The sequence below is a fragment of the Corvus cornix genome, chromosome 10 (genome assembly GCF_000738735.6).
Source record: "Corvus cornix cornix isolate S_Up_H32 chromosome 10, ASM73873v5, whole genome shotgun sequence".
Taxonomy (NCBI): Eukaryota; Metazoa; Chordata; class Aves; order Passeriformes; family Corvidae; genus Corvus; species Corvus cornix.
Window position 1 is genome coordinate 14666381 of NC_046340.1, and position 21309 is coordinate 14687689.

The 21309-nt window shown below is 40.2% G+C and overlaps 1 protein-coding gene across 2 annotated transcripts in view; it reads right to left on the minus strand.

The window, feature by feature from the left end:
* The window catches only part of THSD4 (thrombospondin type 1 domain containing 4), a 243018-nt gene that overhangs the window by 186392 nt on the left and 35317 nt on the right, over positions 1–21309 (minus strand). For both annotated transcript variants that reach the window (XM_039557612.1, XM_039557613.1), the window contains exons 4-5: positions 18190–18629; positions 7994–8423 (exon numbers count right to left, since the gene is read on the minus strand). In XM_039557612.1, the coding sequence (XP_039413546.1) occupies positions 7994–8423; positions 18190–18629 (870 nt within the window). The remainder of the gene's footprint in view (positions 1–7993; positions 8424–18189; positions 18630–21309) is intronic.

Below are 21309 nucleotides of genomic sequence, written 5' to 3' on the forward strand. Positions count from 1 at the left end.
GTAGTTTCAGTGCAAGTTCCTCTATTCATGTAATATATGTTCTTTTCCTGCTATCTGGCTTGAAAATATCTTAAAATTAAGCACTGATATCAGCTAACTGAACTATCTCCTAAAAATACCAGGAAAAAACTACTCCTTTCATGTACCAAAGCAGACACTGACATCTGACAGATGGTGTTTTTTATACCTGTAATTAATGCAATAGTTAACAAGTATTCATAAAAACAGCATTAAAAAGTTATTTGTGAATTACCCATGACATCTGCAGCCTCTTCTGCTTTGAAAACCTGGATACTATTAAACTAACATATGAATAAAAAGCACATTTCTTGTTCAAATTATGGGAGCATTGAAAAATTCCACACCAGAATTTCAGACAAACACTTTCATCGATATGAATTGACAAGAAGAAACAAAGCTGGAAAGCTTTAAAATCTCTCCCACAACACTTGTCTATATTGATAAATGACAACTACTCAAATTTACAATACAATATTAAACAAAACTACAAATATGAGGAATGCAACCATCTGGTTGCAACTCTGAAGTCCCAGTTTTCATTGATGAGCTTCCTCCTTCAAACTTGGAACAGAAGTTATACCTGAATGATAACCAGGCAACCTAAATCACCCTGAGTCCTGTTCTACTGCAGAACAAAAACCCCCTGCTCCACTTCAACAAGCATCGCAATGAAGTTTCCAAATCACTCCACAGGATCTTAAGTGCTAATGCTGCTATTCATAACTGATGAAGTGATGGAATAACTGTGTATCTTTTTCCTCTTTCCTCTCCTCCAAGACACATGTATTTCATTTACCCCAAGAATTAGCAAGGTAACTTCTCAGACAATTCCAACTGCTACATGAAACCTCCCATTCAAAGTTCACCAAGAAGTTAGGAAACAAAAGCTTTAGCCAACTGATTTGTATTTTGATTTTGAGGCACTTAGATGAATTACTAACATTTTTATGCCACACTGCTATTACACAAAAATGAGGGTCTGAATCTTTAGCTATTCTTAGACATAAATTCACTCCACTGGAGGCAGACTTCTCCAGCTACATCACGCGACCCATGCAACAGGCTCTGAACTTCAAAATAAACCTCACAGAAGAAAAAGGCAGATCAATGCTTCCAGCAGTACCATAAAATACTGAAGTACTACTGTTAACTATACCTTTTGAAGTACTCTTGTACATTAAAAATCAAGAAAATATATATTGGGAAGTTGACAGAGTCTCTGGAAAATTCAGCTCCCAGAGCATTCAAGCTAAACTCCAAACATATCAATGACACTGAATGTATATGAACTGGCTAGCTCTAACACATTTAGTAGATTTTTTTATCACTGATACATACTCCCAAACTTTGTTTTCTAGTGGAATATTTCTGTTTTATTGACTTAAGGTGTTTATTATATCCTAGGCTCTACTGTATTTTATTTCTATCTCATTGCCTTTGAATAAAGTAAAATATCTCAGCCATAAGAATGTTACAGATCCCACTGGTCACTTCTCCCTGACCTGGAGAATACAGGACATGGCTATAGCCATGTATACATTACCAAATTTTCACCTGTACCTTTCCTTTTGGTCTGTGCTTTTATAGTTCTTGTCACAACAGGGCATGACTCTAGGACTCTTAGATGTTTAATTAGTTTACAGTAGTTTAGATTTATTGATCAAAGTAAGCAACTCAATTTTCAATTAAAACCTACATGCCTCTAGACATCAAGATTTTCTGAATTGTGTGGGTTTGGACTTATTATGAACATTTTACTACATTAGTAAGTAATTAACCTAGTAATAATGAGTATGTGTAAACCAGCTAACTCTGTGTTACTGCCACAAGTACAGAGCACACTTACTGAATAAAACTCTTTGAGAGAGCTTTTAAAGTTACTCCAACACACTCTTCTTGATGATTTAAGGCAGACAGTTTCCCATAATTATTTAAGTTCTAATAAGAATGTCTTAATGCAAAATATCTAATACAGGGTTCTCAGTTGTTGAAGGGGATGTCAGAAGGGGATGTTATAAAGCCACAGTGCAGAGACACAGAAGAAACAATTGTGGTCCAAGACCTTCATCAAAGATGTCTCTCTGTGACTCTTTTGTTCACAAATGACAACGGATCAAACTACATAAGACCCTTTAAGGGCAATATCTCTGTGCCAGCCTCTGGTAAGTTCAGCCTGTACTGGTGACAAATCATTCTAAATAGATATTTACACAACTCTGCTGCAAATAGCAAAACAGTCAAGAAAAGGACAGTACAACCCAAAGTAATGCAAGCTTTCAGTAAGCTTCCTATACATCCACGGAATGTCAGACTACCAAACCTACGCATAATCCCACAGTGTTTGCACGGAAAATTCTTCACATAAAGTTAAGTTTAAATTTCCTCAGGAAAAGATATGTCATCTTAACCCCACTTTGCCACTCATGTCAAACACCTACTCTATACAAATCTCAAAATGAGATTTTTCCCACAGAAACTTCTTGGAAACAAGGAGGGGCTTTTCAGTCTAAAAAAAAAAGTTCACTTAAAAAATAGCATCTTGTTAGTCTTCACCTCAATGTGTGCGCATCCCAACCACATTAAATTAAATGAGTGCACACTTGCAGCACTCCATATCAATTCTGAAAAGACTTGTCTGGCAATTACATTTTCTGTTCCATACAAAATCAAACATTTCCATTTCTACCTTAGCTAAAACTTGAAATGCTGGAAATGCTTCGGTGTCTATAAAGTGGAAAATTTTCAAAACTGCTTGGGCAGAACAGCAGCGAGCTGGTGAATGGCCCAAGATCCCAGGTGCCAGGGGACCCTGCCAATGTCTACCTATGTGCTTAGATGACAGAAAAGCACATCACTGTTTAATGGACTCAACACATTCCTGCAGAACATTGTAATTCTATTTAATTGGGGTTCTGCATCCAAAAAAAGCCTTTCAGTGGCACAGTTTTAACTCACACCAGTCAAAATTAGTAGCAGAGTCATCAGTAAGACTCTTTGGGAAATCAAATATTTTAATTTATCCCATCACGACAGAGCTGAGGATTGATCCTGAGTCTTTTACCTCACCTCATCTCTTCAATGGTAAAACCTCCTTCCACTTCCAAAACTGTCTTTTCAGATACTCCCCATTCCCTGCTCAGGAATGCACTGTTCTCAAGTGCTCTGCACACAGGAGCACAGATCCAAGCAGAAGACTCTTATTCAGAACCAAAAGCTGGATTTTCCATAGCTTTGCTACCAGAATAATAGCAGGCATAGCTGAAGAGTAAGGCCAAGAAAGTAAAAGTAATCACGGTCTTCTGATCTTATCTAGATACTTCTCCACAACACAGCTGACTTCTTGCTAAACACCAATCACAAAAAATACTGAGAAAAACAACAGTGTAACTCGAGACATGACAGTAATCCACAGGAATGAATGGGCAAGCTAGCAACTGGGAATGAAATTGGACAAACTCAGCAAAATTTTATCCATAAATATTTCACTGAGCCCTGAAGAGTTACTCTTTCATACATTTTACCTTAACTTTTCCAAACTTTTCCTATATAAATTTGGTCAAAAACATACCTCAAGCCATAGCTAAAGACAATTCAGATTTTACATCCATTTAGCATCACTCTTCATGCTGAAACTACCTTAAGTAGTCTGGAATATTCAGAAGCCTGAAAGCTTCCTTGTGCACACTACCCAAGCAACCTGCAGCCTGGAGTTGATTTACAAATATATTCTCACACATTCAGGCACGCACAAGAGCCAGTGACTTGGCAATGCTCAAGACAATTAATTACAGAAAGTGCTCAGTAAACAAATGTTCCATTTGAGTTGCTTCCTTTGTTCTGGTGAAAAACCACGCAAAGAAGGTTGAATTCAAATTCTACTTCAGCCGCACATCCATATAATAATTCATTCTCATTTAATGCAGGGGGAAACAAGGGAGATTTACTCATCACTTTCCTATTTTCGAAGGACTAGAGACTACATTGGAAGAATCCTGTTGTATTGCAGGTAGCTTATGGTTTCAGTTAGATCTGCCAGAGCTGTTTGTTCAAAAAGGAGAGATGCTTACTGCCTGTTTCCTGCCAAAGAGGGTGACAGGCAGCTGTGTGTTCTGAGGTGACCACATCTGCAAGGTGCTAAACAGGGGAAGCCACTTAAATAATAAGAAAATAGGTTTAACAATCTGCAGGAACACTTGAACAAATACAAGCACTTCCAAGGCTGTCCCTAACCAAATCACACAATTTTACCTTTTATGAATCAATCTGTCAGTCATGGGAAATGAGTTCAGCTATCAATGAAAAAACAATAAATGGATCAAGGCAGATTAACTTAATTTGTTAATTAGTTGCCCTTAGGAAAAACTGTAGAGGGAGTGACCAAACACTAGAATAAGGGTTAACAGAATACTTCCAATAAATGAGATTTTCAGTTTTGGTATGCTCCAGGAAGAACTGAAGAAAAAAAAGAAATAAAAAGATACTGTTCTCTGCTTGCTGGCAAGACCATTGGTACATGTCGCTGCTGATAAATTAAATTAAAGCCCGCGTGCAGAAGCATTTAATCGGGAAGAACAAGCAAACAAAGTGAAACACTATCAGCCTTGTTTTGCTCTCATCCTGGCTTTTATACTAAAACTGTTCTTAGCAACTTCTTTTTAATAATTACATTAATTACCACATTCTAGGGAGAAAAATAACCCTGAATAGCAATTACGGCCTCTCCAAAGGTAACAGAAACATTACTAAATAAAGAATATCACTATGTAGAGTTCTATGCTTAGGAGAAGCTGCTTCATCTACAATTTCTCTTTGCTATTAAGTCTCCTGTATTATAATCAAAGATTTCTTTATAACTGCATTTATACAAGCAACAATGGTGAAGAGGCAGCAGCAGTGTATTCATCTGTGTTTTCTCTTCATCTGTTGAATTCTTGTGTTTAAACAACAGATTTAAAACTAACATGAAAATATTTTCACTCCTGTTCCCTTCTATCAAAGAAATCTGCCAATGGCCAAACCACTCACCATGCTGACCTGCATGTCTGACCACTGTCCCATTTACAAGCTCACTGCCCTCTACTCTCCAGCCCAGCTGTCATTCTCAACAAACATCTTCTACAAACCTTCCTTCTCCATACTCTGGCAATCTCAGATTGCTTCTTTCTTCCGTGTCATTTCTAACTTCCTCATCTCTTACTCCTTGCCCTCTGAAAAGACCTCTTTCCTGGAAACAATTTTGTCACGTTAAGTCGGGCAGAATATTGTCCAACTTTGTGCCCTGATGTGTGAGGGATGAAATAAAGACTGGGATATTTGTGTATCACTTGGACACAGCGAGCAAATTTAGCACAGAAAACTTTCCAAATTAATGGCCATGCACTAAGGTCATTTCCCATTTCCTTCAAAAAACAGAAAGTGTTTTTTGAAAGAGCAATCTGTCCCAGAGACTATTCTCAGAGGCTCAAATTAGCCCTTCATGTTTTCCATTCCAGAGAAATACACTAAAGCCTTCTTGACACAGGTCTTTTCAATCAACTGCTCTAGTCTCAGTCAATGACTTTATTCATAAATAAAGTGAGAGTGGTAACTGCTACACTAAGAAGCAGAAAGGAACTCATCCGATTTGTTTAGGTTGTGTTTTTGTTATCTTGTGTTCCATTGTTACATCTCTACTATACAGCTTCCACTAAACAAAACAGGATTTCTAGGAGGCAGAAAAATCACATGTTCAGCCATCCAAAAAAATACGGCCTGTCATATCAACATATTCAGACCTCTCCTGAACATTCTGCTTCTAATATCCAAATACAGGCTTCTTCATGTTTGCAACATTAAGTTAGATTAGCTGTCCAAATAAGAAAGACGTATTAGGAAAACATACTTTGGGAAATACTAAAAGGGCACAGGCAGAATCTGGAAATTTTAGCAGGATGAAAACCACTAATGGGGACAAAGAACAAAACCTCACTCGCCTCCCACATACAATGGGAGACTGCCCCAGAGCATGGAGCTACACCCAGCCAAACATTTTTGAATCAAGTAACAACAGATTAAGTTTTATTTAAAAATTAACACAGAACAGATTTTCCAATAAATTCGTTTCCTAATTTATTTTCCAATAAATGAGGAAACTAAAATCAAAGCACATAGAACTTGAATGCACAGAAAGCACAGAGCACCATGAAAAGACACTGGAGTGATCCAGGCTACTGGGGACTGGCTCTAAATGCTGTTTAGAACATGACTAGAACTCGCAAAAGGATAGCCTCATCTTACAGGACTGAGAAGTAGATAGCCTTCATAACACAGCCTATCCAAACTCCATTTTTCAATTTCTTTCATGGAAAAACATTAAGCTTGTCAGTGACTGTGGTGGTTTGACCCTGGCTGGGTGACAGGTACCCACTAAAGAGCCACTCTATCACTCCCACAACTGGACTGGGAAGAGAAAATAAAACAAAGGGTTAATGGTTTGAGATAAGGATCAGGAGAGATCACTCACCCATTACTGTCTGGGCAGAACAGACCTGACTTAAGGAAATTAACTGAATTTATTACCAATCAAAATCAAAACATGACAATGAGAAGTAAAACAAATCCTAAAAACACCTTCCCCCCACCCCTCTCTTCTTCCCAGCTCTACCTCTTCCCCTCAGTGGCACAGGCAGATAAAATGGGAGTTATGGTCAGTTCATCACAGGTTGTTTCTGCTGCTGCTCAGGGAGAAGAGTCCTTCCCCCGCTTCAACATGGGGTCCCTCCCATGGGACAGTTTTCCACAAACTTCTCCAATGTGAGTCCTTCCCATGGGCTACAGTTCTTCATGAACTGCTCCAGCGTGGGTCCCCACAGGGTGCAGTCATTCAAGAACAGCCTGCTCTAGTGTGGGTCCACACAGGGTCACAAGTCCTGCCATCAAACCTGCTCCAGTGTGGACTCCTCTCTCTCCATGGGCCTGCAGGTCCCTGGCAGGAGCCTGCTCCAGCATGGGCCTTCCAGGCACCTTTCCTTCCATGCACCTTCAGGCATCCACCCGCCCCAGTGCCCTCCATGGGCTGCAGGGCCACAGCTGCTGCACCAAGGGCTGCCCCATAGGCTGCAAGGGAATCTCAGCTCCAGTGTCTGGAGCACCTCCTGCCCCTCCTCCTCCACTGACCTTGGCCTCTGAAGGGCTGTTCCTCTCACACATTCTCGCTCTGCTCTCCTCTGGCCACATTACATCTGCACAATAGCTTTTTTTTCCCTTCTGAAGTATGTTATCATAGGGATGTTACTGCCATCTCTGATGGGCCTGGCCTTGGCCAGCAGTGGGTCCATCCTGGAGCCGGCTGGTGTTGGCTCCGCTGGACATGGGGGAAGCTTCTGGCAGCTTCTCATGGAAGCCACACCTGCAGTCCTCCCACACCTCACCTCTACCAAAACCTGACCACGCGAACCCAACACACTCCACTCTTCGACTCTGTAAACCACGTACTTAAGAATTATCATTAAAATCCACACGCATCACACAAAAATCAAAATAACATCACAACACCAAATGGAAGTGGAAAATTTACACTAAATTCATCCCTTGTCCCTTCACCACAATTACAACTAAAATTTTCCACAATTATTGCAGTCTCTGACATTATTCAGCCCATGTTTGTCCCATTACCTCTCTCAATTACTATCCTTATCTCAAATTCCTCACGTTCCCTGGTTTCAGCACCAAAAAGACCAGTTTCTCCAATCAAATTAGAGTTGTACTTATTGGTAGATGAAGTGACTGCTTAAAACCCTTCAAGATATGGTATTAGGTAACTATAATATTATGGATCTACTTTCAGTGCTTCCCAAGACACTCTAAAATAAGTTCACAAAAAATTCATTAAATTAATTTTAAAAAAATTGAACTTAACTTGATGATTAGGTTTTGTACACTAGGGAAAACCAACAGCTGTCCAACACATAAAATCCAGGAAAAATAGACTTACATTTGTGTTGCAGAGTTTATACTGCTTGTAGGCACCAATGCACACGATGGCTGCAGCCCTTTGGGGCTGGGGCTGCCCCTGCAGGGCCTGGTGGGAGGCAGGGCCATGAGGGTTGGAGTCACTGCCATGGAACAGACTTTGAGATACAGGGAACGAAGGTGACTGATAAACCGAGGGCCCCAGGACTTGGTGTCCTGCCTGAGGCCCACTTGGTTCTTGATAAAGATTCCCATGCTGCAGTGAAGGAGCAGCTGCCTGGCTGTAGGAGTTCATGAGACTCGGACTCTGGTGGAATAGGTGGTTCCTTGACGACTGTCGCTGCCTCCGCAGCTTCTGAGGCTGCTGACCAGTATCAGTTTGTAAAGGTAAAATGTACGGCACTTTTCCATATCCATACTTTCCTGGACCAATAGGATTTCTATTTCTGCTTCTAAAAACAGAGAAAGAGAGAGAAAACAGTTACTGAATGAATAAGCGAAAGAGCAGTTAAGTTTTACATGACTTGTTATAAATATGTACAAGATGTAGTCTAGCTTGATATTAGGAATCTCAGAAGGCCTTGATCCTAAAACTGCAAAATAGTTGGCAAAAAACAAGTAAGTTGGCAAAAAACATTTCTTCCAGTTCAGAGCAATGCATGAATACAGCTATTCTGGATGACATTTGCTGCTCAGGAAGGGAGATACCATTAAAGAAAAGCAATTTTCTTTCTGCACATAAAATATATTTATGTTTTTAATATACATATGCAAAATAGACTTGAACTCCAGTGAAAACCAGAGATTATAAACTGACATACTTATTTTCTAGGAACAAAAGTGTCACAGATGTCAGACAGCCACCAGATCAAAGGGACCTTTCTTTTGGTTTGTTTCTATTTGGGTTTGTTTTCTTTCCAAGTCTTATATTCTCACAGGACTCTTGTAAGATGGAAACCCTAAAAGTCATTTACCTCACATTCCAGCCTGATGGCCACGCGGGGCTTTTAATCAATCTTCCTGGCTCAAGATGTGTGAACAAGAGTGCTGATTTGCCCTGGCAGATAAGCAACCAGCACTCTTGAACCGTTTATCCCTGTTAATCTGCTCTGTGACCATGACAGTCATTGTTGAGGCAAGCTTTTGGTAGTTACAGTCGAGAAAAGTCGTATAATAGTTTTTGGCATTAAGGGAGGGAAAAAAAGCTTCCCATAAGTAAAATGGAGAGGAAATAAAGAAAACCCATCAGCCTTGTGCCTACTTAGCCAGACCTAAAGAGAGTGAGATTACACAGCATTAGTAGTTTTTCTGTTGTTCCCTGAGCTGAGCAAGAGCAAGAGAGAGTAAGAAGAGGAAAGGAAGTATTCAACAATACTTGCAGTCAGCTGGGACAAAAGGGGGAAAAAATGCCACCAAGAATAGAGTTACCATCTAAAGGTAAATTACTGCCTAACAGAAAAATATAGGTAGAAAAGCATTACATGTTTCATGTCAGACCACAGCCAGCAGGCATCTCTGATCTACTGTTTTCATCTGAAGCAGAGGCCTAACAGCTGTGTAATGCAGATCTGGCAATCTCCTTTCTTTGGGCATAATTCTCATAAACACATGCACCTCTTTGATTGCTCAGACAAATCTGTTTAGCACTTCGATAACAAAAATAACGAGCCCCTTTAAACTTAAGCCAACCTAAATATATTCTTTATTTCAAAAAATGCATTTGCCCAGACAAGTAAGAAAATCAGGTTATGAGCTATTAATGTAAAGGTTGTAGCAAACATGATGATGATGATGATGATGATGTAGCATTCTTACCATTCTAACTTTTAAAAATTTCTCTCATGATGAAAATACATCAGCTGTGAATAGTAGGAACTGGCCCCTCTTAGCACATCTGCAGTATTAAAAAGGAATTTTGTTGTCGTAGCTTTTTCTAATTTTAGCCACAAGCAAACCTATGCCTTGGCAAATCAATGCATTATCACTGCCTCACAGACTTTATGCTCAGAACAATGCTTTGAACCTCAAGTGGTCTTCAAGACTGAAGCACTTTCAGAGCTGGTGGGCTGGTTATTTATATGAATAGAAACCCTCTTTGAACCAAGGATATACAGTGTCTTTAAAATACACAGGTAAGATTACAAATTTCCTGGGCCTCCACCTCTTCTCTTAAGTGCTTTTTACACAGCCTCTCTCCAACATACCTTTTTCATTTCTTCCCTTTTTCCACCACTTCCTCTCTCCTTACATTTCTCCCACTGCCTCTAAATGGAGGTTCCCTGGCTCACTTCCAGCTAAGCACAACTCATTTTCCTTCTCTTCTGATGTCAGACAGAATGAAGAATGTATTTTCATGAACTTTTCAGCATTTCATTCATCTTATCTCCTAGTATCAAAGTACTTCTCTTGTAAACGAAAAACTGCAAGGGTGAACATTAGCAAAAACACTCATTTATGACAACAAGGAAGATTTGTTGTACAACTGCTGGAAAGTTTCCTTAGAATTAACCCAAAGAAACTTCTGATTTCTTACATTTTCAATTCACAACCTTTCACTGTTTCTGAAGAAATAATGTAATGGTTTGGGAAGGCAACAACCTTCAGCCACCAGTTTCACCAGGGATAAGGAGAAAAAAACTGCATAGGAATTACAGATTTTTTTTTCCCTCAAGATTTTCTCTTGTCTATTGGCAGAAATAATTCCACAAGCAGAGGGAGATGGGTTTTTTCTCTGTATTCCCAGTCACAACAACCACACTAATGAAAGACAACAGAATCTCACCACACATCATCAGACAGACGTGAAACCAACACCTAGACCTTTCTTTTAATTTTGTGTAGAGTTTGGTCAAGTTTGAAGCTTATTTCAAAATCTTCAAAGGCTTCCTTTACTAGGAGTCCTGTCCTGGAATGAACCCCCAAGTCCTCTAACATGCTAAGGAAACCCCTGTACTCAGTGAGCCTGGTCTAACTGCATCCATAGCCTGAGGTGACTCTTGGTGCCCAGGGCCAGGAGTTCTCCAGGTTCTTGCCTGCTCTCCATACTAGGGAATTCAGCAGCTGCCTATAATCTGCTCTCTGAAGTGTTGCTGCCTGTGTTTGTGCCCTATCACAACCAACCCAGAGCTAGCACCTACTCAAGCTGAACTTAACAGTGATCTATCAGCAGAAACAAGATGAAAGTGGAAGAAAAGACAGAAGACAGGTTAAAATTTTGATTTAGAGCTTTATTTCCCAAATAGTAGTCCCCATTATTTACCACTGCAAAAGTCTTTTAAATTAAACTGATTTGTGCTTTGGCATTGCTGTTATTAATTTCTACTTCAAAAAATGCTCCAAAACTGCAGGTCTTTGATTTCAGCTAGAAAATTAGTTCTAAAGGAGCTCAGTCCCCTTAGGTCCCTATCAAAGCTCTTTGGCTTAAATTTAAGCCCTTCTACTCACCATGGTTTTAACAGAACTGCTTTTTAGTAGGCAAAATCCTCTATAACTAAATCAATTACATATATTCTAACTTAATTAAGTATATTTCTGTGGATAAGTATACCAACCTTTAACCTAATATTTTGGGTCATAGCAACTTATCTCTTTTGCAGCATTACATTACTGTAATTAATTGACAGACTTTAAAGGCTACTACCCATCTACTCATAGTTCAAGTATTTAGTACAGAATTGCCTTGATTCTTTTTCTGAAGAACTGAAAGTGACTTATTAGCTATTCCTGTCAGCAAGGAAGCTATTGAAATATTACTCCAATATTTTAAATGAAATTAAGAAAAGAATAAAGGGAGATGGAAAAGTCCTTGCAGACACAAAACTTCAAATCAAAAAAAACCCGGTCCCAATTCCCTAAGTTTCTGTTAACAGGATCAGTATAGGCATATATTTTTAATGTACTTTATTTTTTTAATTACTCCTAGATATTATTCTTAAAATAATTTCAGATACGCATTTTTAATCCCTGGCATTTCCTCCATAATTCAAAACTGTGACTGGCCTACAATTGTCCAAGTCAATCATTTACTTTCCAGCCCTCCTACTGCATTTAATTTTCTTTCATGTTTTATATATTCTTAGGCACATGGTTAACAAGGTTTACTTTAAAAAGATTCCACCATAATTTTTTCCCCTTAAGTCACAAAATAAACTGTCTTACACTGTTCCTAACTGTTAGTGAGTTTACATCTCACAGTATTTTAGCAGATTCTTTCACAGGAATCATTTTTAACAAAAATGACTGATATACGGGATCTGGGAATACATTTCCACCTACTCAAGAAGGAGAGCTCCCACCAGTCAGGTTGATTCACATCAAAAGCCACCACGCACTGCCTCTCCCACTGCACCACAGCCCGTGCTGCTCTGCATTCCACATACCCACTTTTCACCAGCTCTAAATCAATCTGGAGAAAATCACTTAAACATGAATGAAAGAAGGGAGCCCTTTGACTGTTTTATATTACAAAATGCATGCCTGTCTGCTCACTGACCTAGAAACCGGCCTTACAGCAATGAGCAGATATCTCTGTGAAATGTTTGGTCACGAGAGCTCAGCCAGCCCTTCTGAGAGTACCACACACTGCAGAGCAGGGCCAACAGCAGCAACTTCTGCCACACCCCAGCCCACTGCTCCCTTCATCAGCACACTGCAGGGCAGTTCATCTGGGCAGGCAGTCACTGCATCTCACTGACTGTCATTTTCATTAAGTAAGGCAAGGGAACTAATTGCCTTTTTTACATCCATGGTAACTTTGGTAACCACACCATGATTTGTGGATATGCACTGCTTCCCATGTATCACATACACATAAGAGTATTAAAATTATTGTGAGCCTATTTGTCCTAAAAATTTCAACTGCTGGAATTCACAGAGAAACCAACAATGCCTAAGAAGTGTTTCTTTTGAAGAAAAATGGATTATACCGCATTATACCACAAACACTCTCATTTATATATCATATTAGGGGCAAAAGATATCTACATTTTTCTGAGACAGTAGAATTAATGAATAAGGTCACTAAATACATGGTCTCTTGGGAACAGGTTTAATTAATGGGATGTGAACTATCTTAAATGAAATTTTCCATCCTCAGAGATCACTACTGATACCCCAGTTCAGCATAGTTGCAATATGCCCAGTACAATAACTCACTGTTTTACTGATCTCTCAGCAAGTGCTATATAGCCTTATTTATATGACTTTCAACACTGAGATAGGATTCCAAAATTCAAACCCAAATACTACAATCCTCTTTTTCAGTAACACCTCCGATCCCAGGAAATTCTTAGCTTCTTCTTTAAGATTTGATTAAATAATGCAACCATGCAGTTGACAGGTAAACCAGCAGAAATTCAATGCAAGTAACCTCATAACTCTGCTGAGATGCCTCACAAATGAGATGGGAGGTTTGGTTGTTTCTACCCCTCACAGATGGGGCAATACTTCAGTGGTATCTGACTGAACAGCAGCAGCATTCTCACTTCCCCTCCTTCAGTAAGCCCAGCTCAGGAAGGGTCGAAATACTCAGCAGTAAGAATAAGAAAGCTCAGGTGGTTTGCAACTATAGGATTGTGTTAGGGGTTTATTTCGGGTAATCCCACTCAAAGCATGCTTGCAGTAGCATAATAAAAATGGATATTAATTTGGTAATAATTGAGACCTACAGCATGTCGTGGGGATTAATAACCAGATGAGAGGTGTGACAGCATAAAGTCAACCTGAGGCCACAGCCATCCCAGCTAGCTATTCATTTTGTGAAGTAGTACCTCATTTGATCATTACTGCTATTGGATCCTGTTTGGAATTTTATTCAGAAGGAAAGTAAACATCTTTCTCACACAGCTTTAAATTCCCCAAGTGCTACCAAAATAAATTCTTTGATTACCACTGCTGCTCTTGGATTTTCTGGAAAATTTATCCTTAGAAAGGGATCCAGTCCTTCTCTCCCTATCTTCCTTCCGTGTACACACCAACCCACAATAAGCTCTTGTTACCATACAGGGCTTGGGGTAAAATCCATCACATTTTCATTCTATGAGAGAAATAATGAAAGGAGGGGTGGTTAAGTACTTGAGCTGGGTTTCATTCCAGATATTAAGAAAAGCAAACACTCATGCCAATAAATATAAAGCCTAACAACTTGAGAAAATAATACCTTCTTGAACCTGAAGGTCCAGCAATCACACATTTTTCCACCTCTAGGAACCGGAACTGACTAGAACAGGTCACAGAAATTGCATCATAACACATGGCTATTGGTTAAGGAAACAACAACAGAACTGTCCTTGTAAAAGTTAACTGTAGACCTGCCAACAGTTGCTCTGCTGGCAGGCCTACAGTTAACTTTTAAAACGACAGTTCCGACATTTGCCTGGTCAAAGCATCTGTGAGAGGGGGCAAAAGATACTTTCAGAAGGGAAATTCTGGTTTGACACTAAATGACGCACTCTTCCTTTCTGTTGCTCAAAGGCCTAGAAATGCAAACTGACCGTATACAGGGTACAGAGCAGCACAGCAGACTTGCACGTCAGCTGCTGGCAGCAGAATAAAGACCCAGAGCTACAGCCATGTGAGAAGTCAATGATTTTTGGATTATTTCCTCAGTGCAAATTTTTCCTCTCATCCCTCTTCCAAATACAAAAAAAAAATGCATTAGGGAAGCCCCTTCCTTATTAACATACTTATTTAACTTGCACTATTTATGCAAGAACGCTTTAGTTATTTCATTATTCTAGTGATAATGCTTGTTTTTTCTTTCTGCTCCTATGAACCAGATACAAAGTGCATACCATGTTCACATAAATGGACACTGAGGTTTTGCTGCTCCACCACAAAAGCCCATGTGCAGAGAAAGTGAAGGTGGCAGCTGTAAACATCCTACACTCAGCACATCAGCATGAAATTGTGGTTTTGTCTTCTCTATCACCAAAACAGAGAACTGGAAATGCAACATTTAAGAAGTACTAAACCCTAGTCCATGAATGGTATTTCCTTTCAAGATGTGTTTTTTCTCTTAAAGCACATTGTCTTTCTGCATGCCTGTATTACTTTTCCATATCTGCCTCTCTATAAAGATGACTAAATGCTTTAATATTTTTTCACTATGTCCTCCCTCCTGTTTGTTCTTATTGTGTGGTGTGCTCCATGCACTTTAGCTAGGGAAAAATAACAAACCAAGTCTGTGCTAAAGGGAACTCAACTCTTCAAAACTGGGGAGTGCTCCCTTCCTCTGCCAGTGGACAACCCAGAGAACCATCAGCTTTCTTTCATACTCACTCCAGTGACTGACTGTAATTAGCACATTTCAATCATGCAGGAACTCTACTTACTGCACTGAGTTAAACAGGGGAGCACTGAAATTTTTTAAACCAGGCTTCTAATTGTAGAAACTCAAACTTCACTCTCTCAACTTCTCATGCAGTCCTGGTTCCTAACGCCTAACTAAACTAAGTTTCAAAAGCTGAAAATGTGAATATCCTCTTCAAAGACAAGGTATAGCAAATTTTTATGATATACAAATTCTATTTTGGATTTTGCTAAAAAAAACCCTAATCAGCTCTTTGTCAGCTGCTTGGAAGCAGGCAGAGAACTTTTCCACTTGATGCTAAATGATACAAACATACTGGGCTGCTGTATAGGACTGCTGGAGCTGTCAAGACTCCTTGCCTTGGAAACCATCCAATTTCACTCTACTATGTTATCACTGTGAGCTTATCTCAGTCACAAATGTCCGTTCCTCTCTTACCGTTTTATGGAAGTCTGCTAAAACTACAGTAGAGTAAATAGAAGTACCCCAAAAAGTTTCCATTGACTGTACAAATTATGAAAACACAGGTGTTACTTAACAGCCTGACATACATTTCCAGTATCATCCATTTAGTGAACAGTACACACAGTTCTGCTGTATAAAAATCATATGTAGAGTAACTCACATTTTGAAATCCATTTTCCATATACCTGATAGGAAAAGTAATCTCCTTTGTAAAGAAAGTTTTTACTCTGGATTTTGTAAATCAAGGAAAACTATTAGGCTTGTCATTCAAATAATTCCATTTTCAAATAACATTTTTTGTTCTCATTCTGTTTTTACAGTCACCACCAAGGAATCTGAAAGTTATGCAATACAACAGGCTTTAAAGCCACCAGGGACCTCCTAACACAAGATGGAAATAACTTATTATGCAAGTAAGATTAAAACAGTGACCTTGAATCCACAGTCTTTTGCCAAGGGGCAGACTGTGTGGGGGTGGAAAATCAACTCTGGTACAGAAGTTTGTACTGTGCTTAGGAAAGCACAAGAATTTTCAAAAGCAAATGCCTCCATCATACAGGAAAGTGAGCATTTTAATGTTTCATATGGAAAAGCATTTCTTATGAAATAACACAGCTTCAGTTCTGCACACAGTCAGTACCATTTTCTGCTCACCATCCTCTCACGTTCCAGCCAATCCTGCAGCGATTGTTCCAAACCATTCCAATCTGTGCTGGCCTGCAGAGGCCACCAGAGCAGCAAGGGACAGCCCTTGGGGATGGAAGCCCAGCAGAGGCAGCAGGGCTGTGCAGAGCCAGGCCAGCTAGGATTCCCTTGGAGACAGAGGGTGCCAAGGGCTGGAGCAAACAGCCTTTGGATGACTTTGTGCTGACAGTTCAAGGCCAGACTCCCAGTGTCAGCAATAACCCAGCCATGCACCACAACCTGGGGCTGTCACACTGCACAGCCCAGAACAGATTTAATTTGCATTACAGCAAATTATTAAGTAGGAAAACACAAAAAAGAAAATACGACTTTTGCCTCACTGCACTCATGTTAACACTACCAATTCTGTCTCTGGCACTCTATGAGCTTCTGTAAGGCCATCAGTGTCACAATGAATTTATATACTCAACAGGTCTAGGCTATCATTTGCATGGGTTTGACAGAAAGACAAAGCAGTGACAAAGAAAATGGCCAACACCTGAGAAGACCAACATCTGAACAGCTGATCCCATTTTTGAAACTCATGCTTCACCAAGACAGACAGGAGCTTAACAGGTTAATTATATTTTCAAGTATTCTTTTACATGGACAGAGTTTCTTGCAAGGGTTGAGAATGTCTTTATCAGAAGCAACAGAGAGTTCTACTGTCTTATTCCACTCAGGCTGGAATACTGCCTCAAGGTAATATTCTTTTTTATGTTGTTAAGGACAGCAAAATATCTTTAAAAAGGGAATTACAATTGACTGCTTCACTAAGAATCTTAAAGATGCAGATGACATGAAGGAAGGTTTCTTTGGTTATGTCTTGGGGGGGCTGGGGTGTTTTCTGTTTTGTTTGGGTTGGGTTTTTTTGTCAACCACCCCAAAACACTTCTCTTCATGTATCTCCCAGAAAAGACCTGAGAGGGAAAGAACCAGAGAACTGCTGGAATACATATTCAGAGGAAAGACAGAGAGAACAGACATTTAAGAAGTGCTCCATCCCCAGGGGTGTTCCATGCCTGTTCTGCTCAGTCTCCAAACTAGAAACACATCTATTTTCCTTTTACAAATATATTTTAAAAAATCTGATAGACTGGTATCTAAGAAGATAAAAAAGTGTTTCTCCAGAAGTGGCAAAATTATTTGGAATTACTTGTAACAGCACAGATCCACCCAGCCGTAAAGACTGTTATTATGAAATTAATATCAACATATACCATGTTTAAAATACTCTATGTGTTAAACAACTACATTATTTTTTATTTTCTTCAAACAGAAAATTTTGCTAAAAGAGGTGGTAGGAAGAAAAAAAGAGAAAACAAAAAGGCAATAAATAGAAATGCAAAACAAAACTAGAGTTTTGAGTAGAAATAAAGTCAACAGACAGTTGGCTATCCTTTATGGAAAAAAGGGGGTTTTTTTAACCAATTAATATCAGACTGGCTGCTGCAGTTAAGAATACAATTATAAAACAGTTATTTGTTCTGATATTTAATGGAAATGTCAAATGAGAGTGCAGCAGAAAAGGAAAAATCACTCAATAAATCATAACACAAATCTTAAAGGGAAACAATCTGCTTAGCACAATTGTAGAATAATTACATCTGCCCTTGGACATCATGTAAGTAGTCAACCGGGAGGGCAGCCTCCCCCAGTCAGTCTGAGTCTATAATAACTTTCCTGTAAGTGTGAAGAAGTCCCAACTCTAAACCGCCCTGTCACTCCTAAGGGAGGGGAGCTGTGGCACAGGCTCGTACCTCTTGTCCGGCGTGGCGCTGTGCCGCGGGCCCTGCGAGTGGCGGCTGCCCCTCAGGGCCGCCCGGCCGCCCTGGCTGCTGTTCCGCGCCCCGGGGGCGGCCGCGGCCCGGAGCCCGGCCCAAAGCTGCTCCTCGTTTCTGTGGAGTGGCACAGAGGTGCGGATGGCAGAGATGACATGGCCGGGGTAGGCAGACAGCGAATCCTCGTGGTGGGCGCTCTGGTGAGCCAGAGCCCGGTCCGAGGCCGGGAAGTGCCGGCCCGGCCGGCGGTAGCCGCGCTCCCGGTAATAGGCGGGGAGGCAGGGCCGCGTCTGCTCCATCACCCCCCCACTGCAGCTCCGCGAGCAGGCGGACCAGGGGCCCCAGCTGCCCCACAGGCCGGGCACTCCGGCACTGCTGTCCTCAGGAGCATCTCCTTGCTCTTCTATCCTCTGCGGAACCTGCAGACACAACACACACACTTAGGAATCAGAATTCACAGTGGAATACGAAGAGAGCATGAATACCGCGGTGCTCAGCCATTCACTCCGCAGTCACAAGTGAACTGGAATGATTTAGGAAGTAACTTGTCTTATTCACTGCCTGTCAAAGGACTGCCAGTGTAGGAGGAGGTCTCCTTCAGCCATCAACCATTCAGACAAAAAGTTTGGGGTTGGTTGTTTTGGGGTTTTGTGGGTTTTGTGGTGGTTTTTTTGTTTGGTTGGGTTTTTGAGTTGGCACTTTTTTTGTTGTTTTTCTTTCGGACTATCTGGATAGGAATAGATTTTCTTTGTTCTCAGCAGTGGAAAACATTGCATGATACAAACCTTGGAAATGTGTTATAATATTACCAAAAGCAGGAAATAAGGTCATTTTTGGTAATGAAATTGGGTTAACAGACACTCACTGCTTTGCTGCACTCTGACGCTTCAACAATGGAGAGTGCTGGTGGTTGCAATAATATTTCAGGAACTCCCATCTAATGTGGAACTTTTTATGAAAGCAATAATGTAAGAGGACAGGTTGATTTCCAACCAACCAAAAATGCTGCTGTAGTTAACTCTTATATTACCACTCTTGCCCCAGTCTCCACATGACCACTTCAAGATGATGCACTCAATCCTACATTCACAGAAATTCCCATCAAACTCAATAAAAGATGGAACAAATTTTTGGTCTCTGGTGTTCAGTGCCACATAGTCCATACTCACCACTCAGCAGCACAAGGAAAGTGAAAGAAAGTAGCCCAAAGGGAGAGGGCCCTTCTCATGAAGGAAGCTAGGAAGGATTAGGGCAGGGTCTCTCCACAAGGAGACTTAACCCCACAAGCCAAATATTTTAAACATGCTGACCTTATGATTGGAAAGGTATCAGCACAGCCAGGAAGTTACAGTCACCCATCCCCATCTCCCTGTGGACTCGTGTTCCAAGGTTTACCATTCTTGGAGCTAGATATAGCCAGGATTTCTCAGTGTTTTGCACTGAGCAAAGTACTCAAGCTTGCAGTTTTTCTCTTGCTTCTCTTGACCAACTAGTTGAATCACAAGTTTCCAAAGCAGGTTTCCAATGTCTGATTCTCACAATTATTAATATGCAGAACATTCATTTAAATGATCATCCTTTAAGTAGTTTATTAATTCTCTGAACAAGGTTTGTACCGACAAGCACACACACACATCAAATCAGCTGGGAGGCAAGAAAAGGCACTGTCCACAAACACGTTTGCCGTACCTCTCCAGCCCTATTCTAGCACAGCTACCTCAAAATGAGCTTTGGAAAGCCAGCCTTGTCTGTCTGTCTGTCACTTCTCCCCCCTTCTCAGCATGAGAACCTAAACCCGTAACTTCCATTAATAATTTTGCCTCAAACAGTATTGTATAATAGCAAAAGATTATACCATCTACACACTTTGCCTCTCATCACAGCCATCATACACTGTGGTAACTGAGCTGTGCCCCACCTCTGCCAGGGAGCACACATTCCTCATCATGGCTGGAGACATGGCAGGCCAGGCTGGAACATGGTTTGCAAACAAGGGTTGAATACAGCATTGCAATACAACAAGTCAAGCCAGCGCAGGGTTTGTGGTGCTGCTGTATAATAGTTGGTTGTGGTCTACATAATCTGAAACATTTCCCCCCTCTGAGGCTGCTCTCACACTTTCATCACCAACCACAGAAAAAACTGCATTTAATTATAACTTCTGATTAATAAAAAGCATCTGCATTACTGCGATGTTACCCATTTCTCCAATGTTATTTGAAAACAGGAGCAGATGTCTCTGTATTTAATGTCTTTTTTCCTGTGAGTACCCCATTTGGCATCAGCCATTAAAATCCAATAGCCTGTACAACCTAATACTGCATAATGTCAGACTTAGAACATGCAGCAAGGTCTTTCTGGCTGCTACATTTGCTTTCATATCCAATAAGAGAACACCACTGGCTCACACTTTGACCAACTAAACAAGCTATTCTTCAGTTTGTGATTTTTCCAGTGAATATTCACTGCCCATACTTACACAATCATTAATGTGCTCTACCTCAGATGTAAAATGGTAATGGCTACACACAGAGCCACTCTTCTGGTCTGAACTCAGTCTGCAGAAAAATTTACTTACTGTAAAACTAATAGTCCTTTGTTATCAGACAAGTAAGGTTTCACTTGTTTGGACTACTTCTTAATCATTTCTACGACGATTCAGTACACCTGTTTTTTAAAATACCAAAGACACTCATGCAGGCAACAACTAAAAGCTATTAATCTACACGCAATTCAAGTTCTCACTAACATAAGAAATGTATCATTTTGCAGAAATAGAAACTGAATAGTGAAAAGTGTCAACCTGCTACAGAGAGAACCTTCTGGCTGTCAAACTTCGTTGCAGCAAACATTGGTTCAGATAAAATGATACTTCATATGACTGTAGGCAATGTAAAGTAATTTCACACCCCCAAATATTCATAGTGAAAGACTTGTAGACACAGCACAAGGGGGTTTAATCCAGCTAATTAAGGAAGAACATAAAAATAAAACTTAAAAAGTAACATTATAATGTCTTATAGACAAATTCATCAATACTACTTAGTTGTAAGATAACAAAATTTTGAGATGGGAGTTTTCAGTAGCAAATCAGGTTAT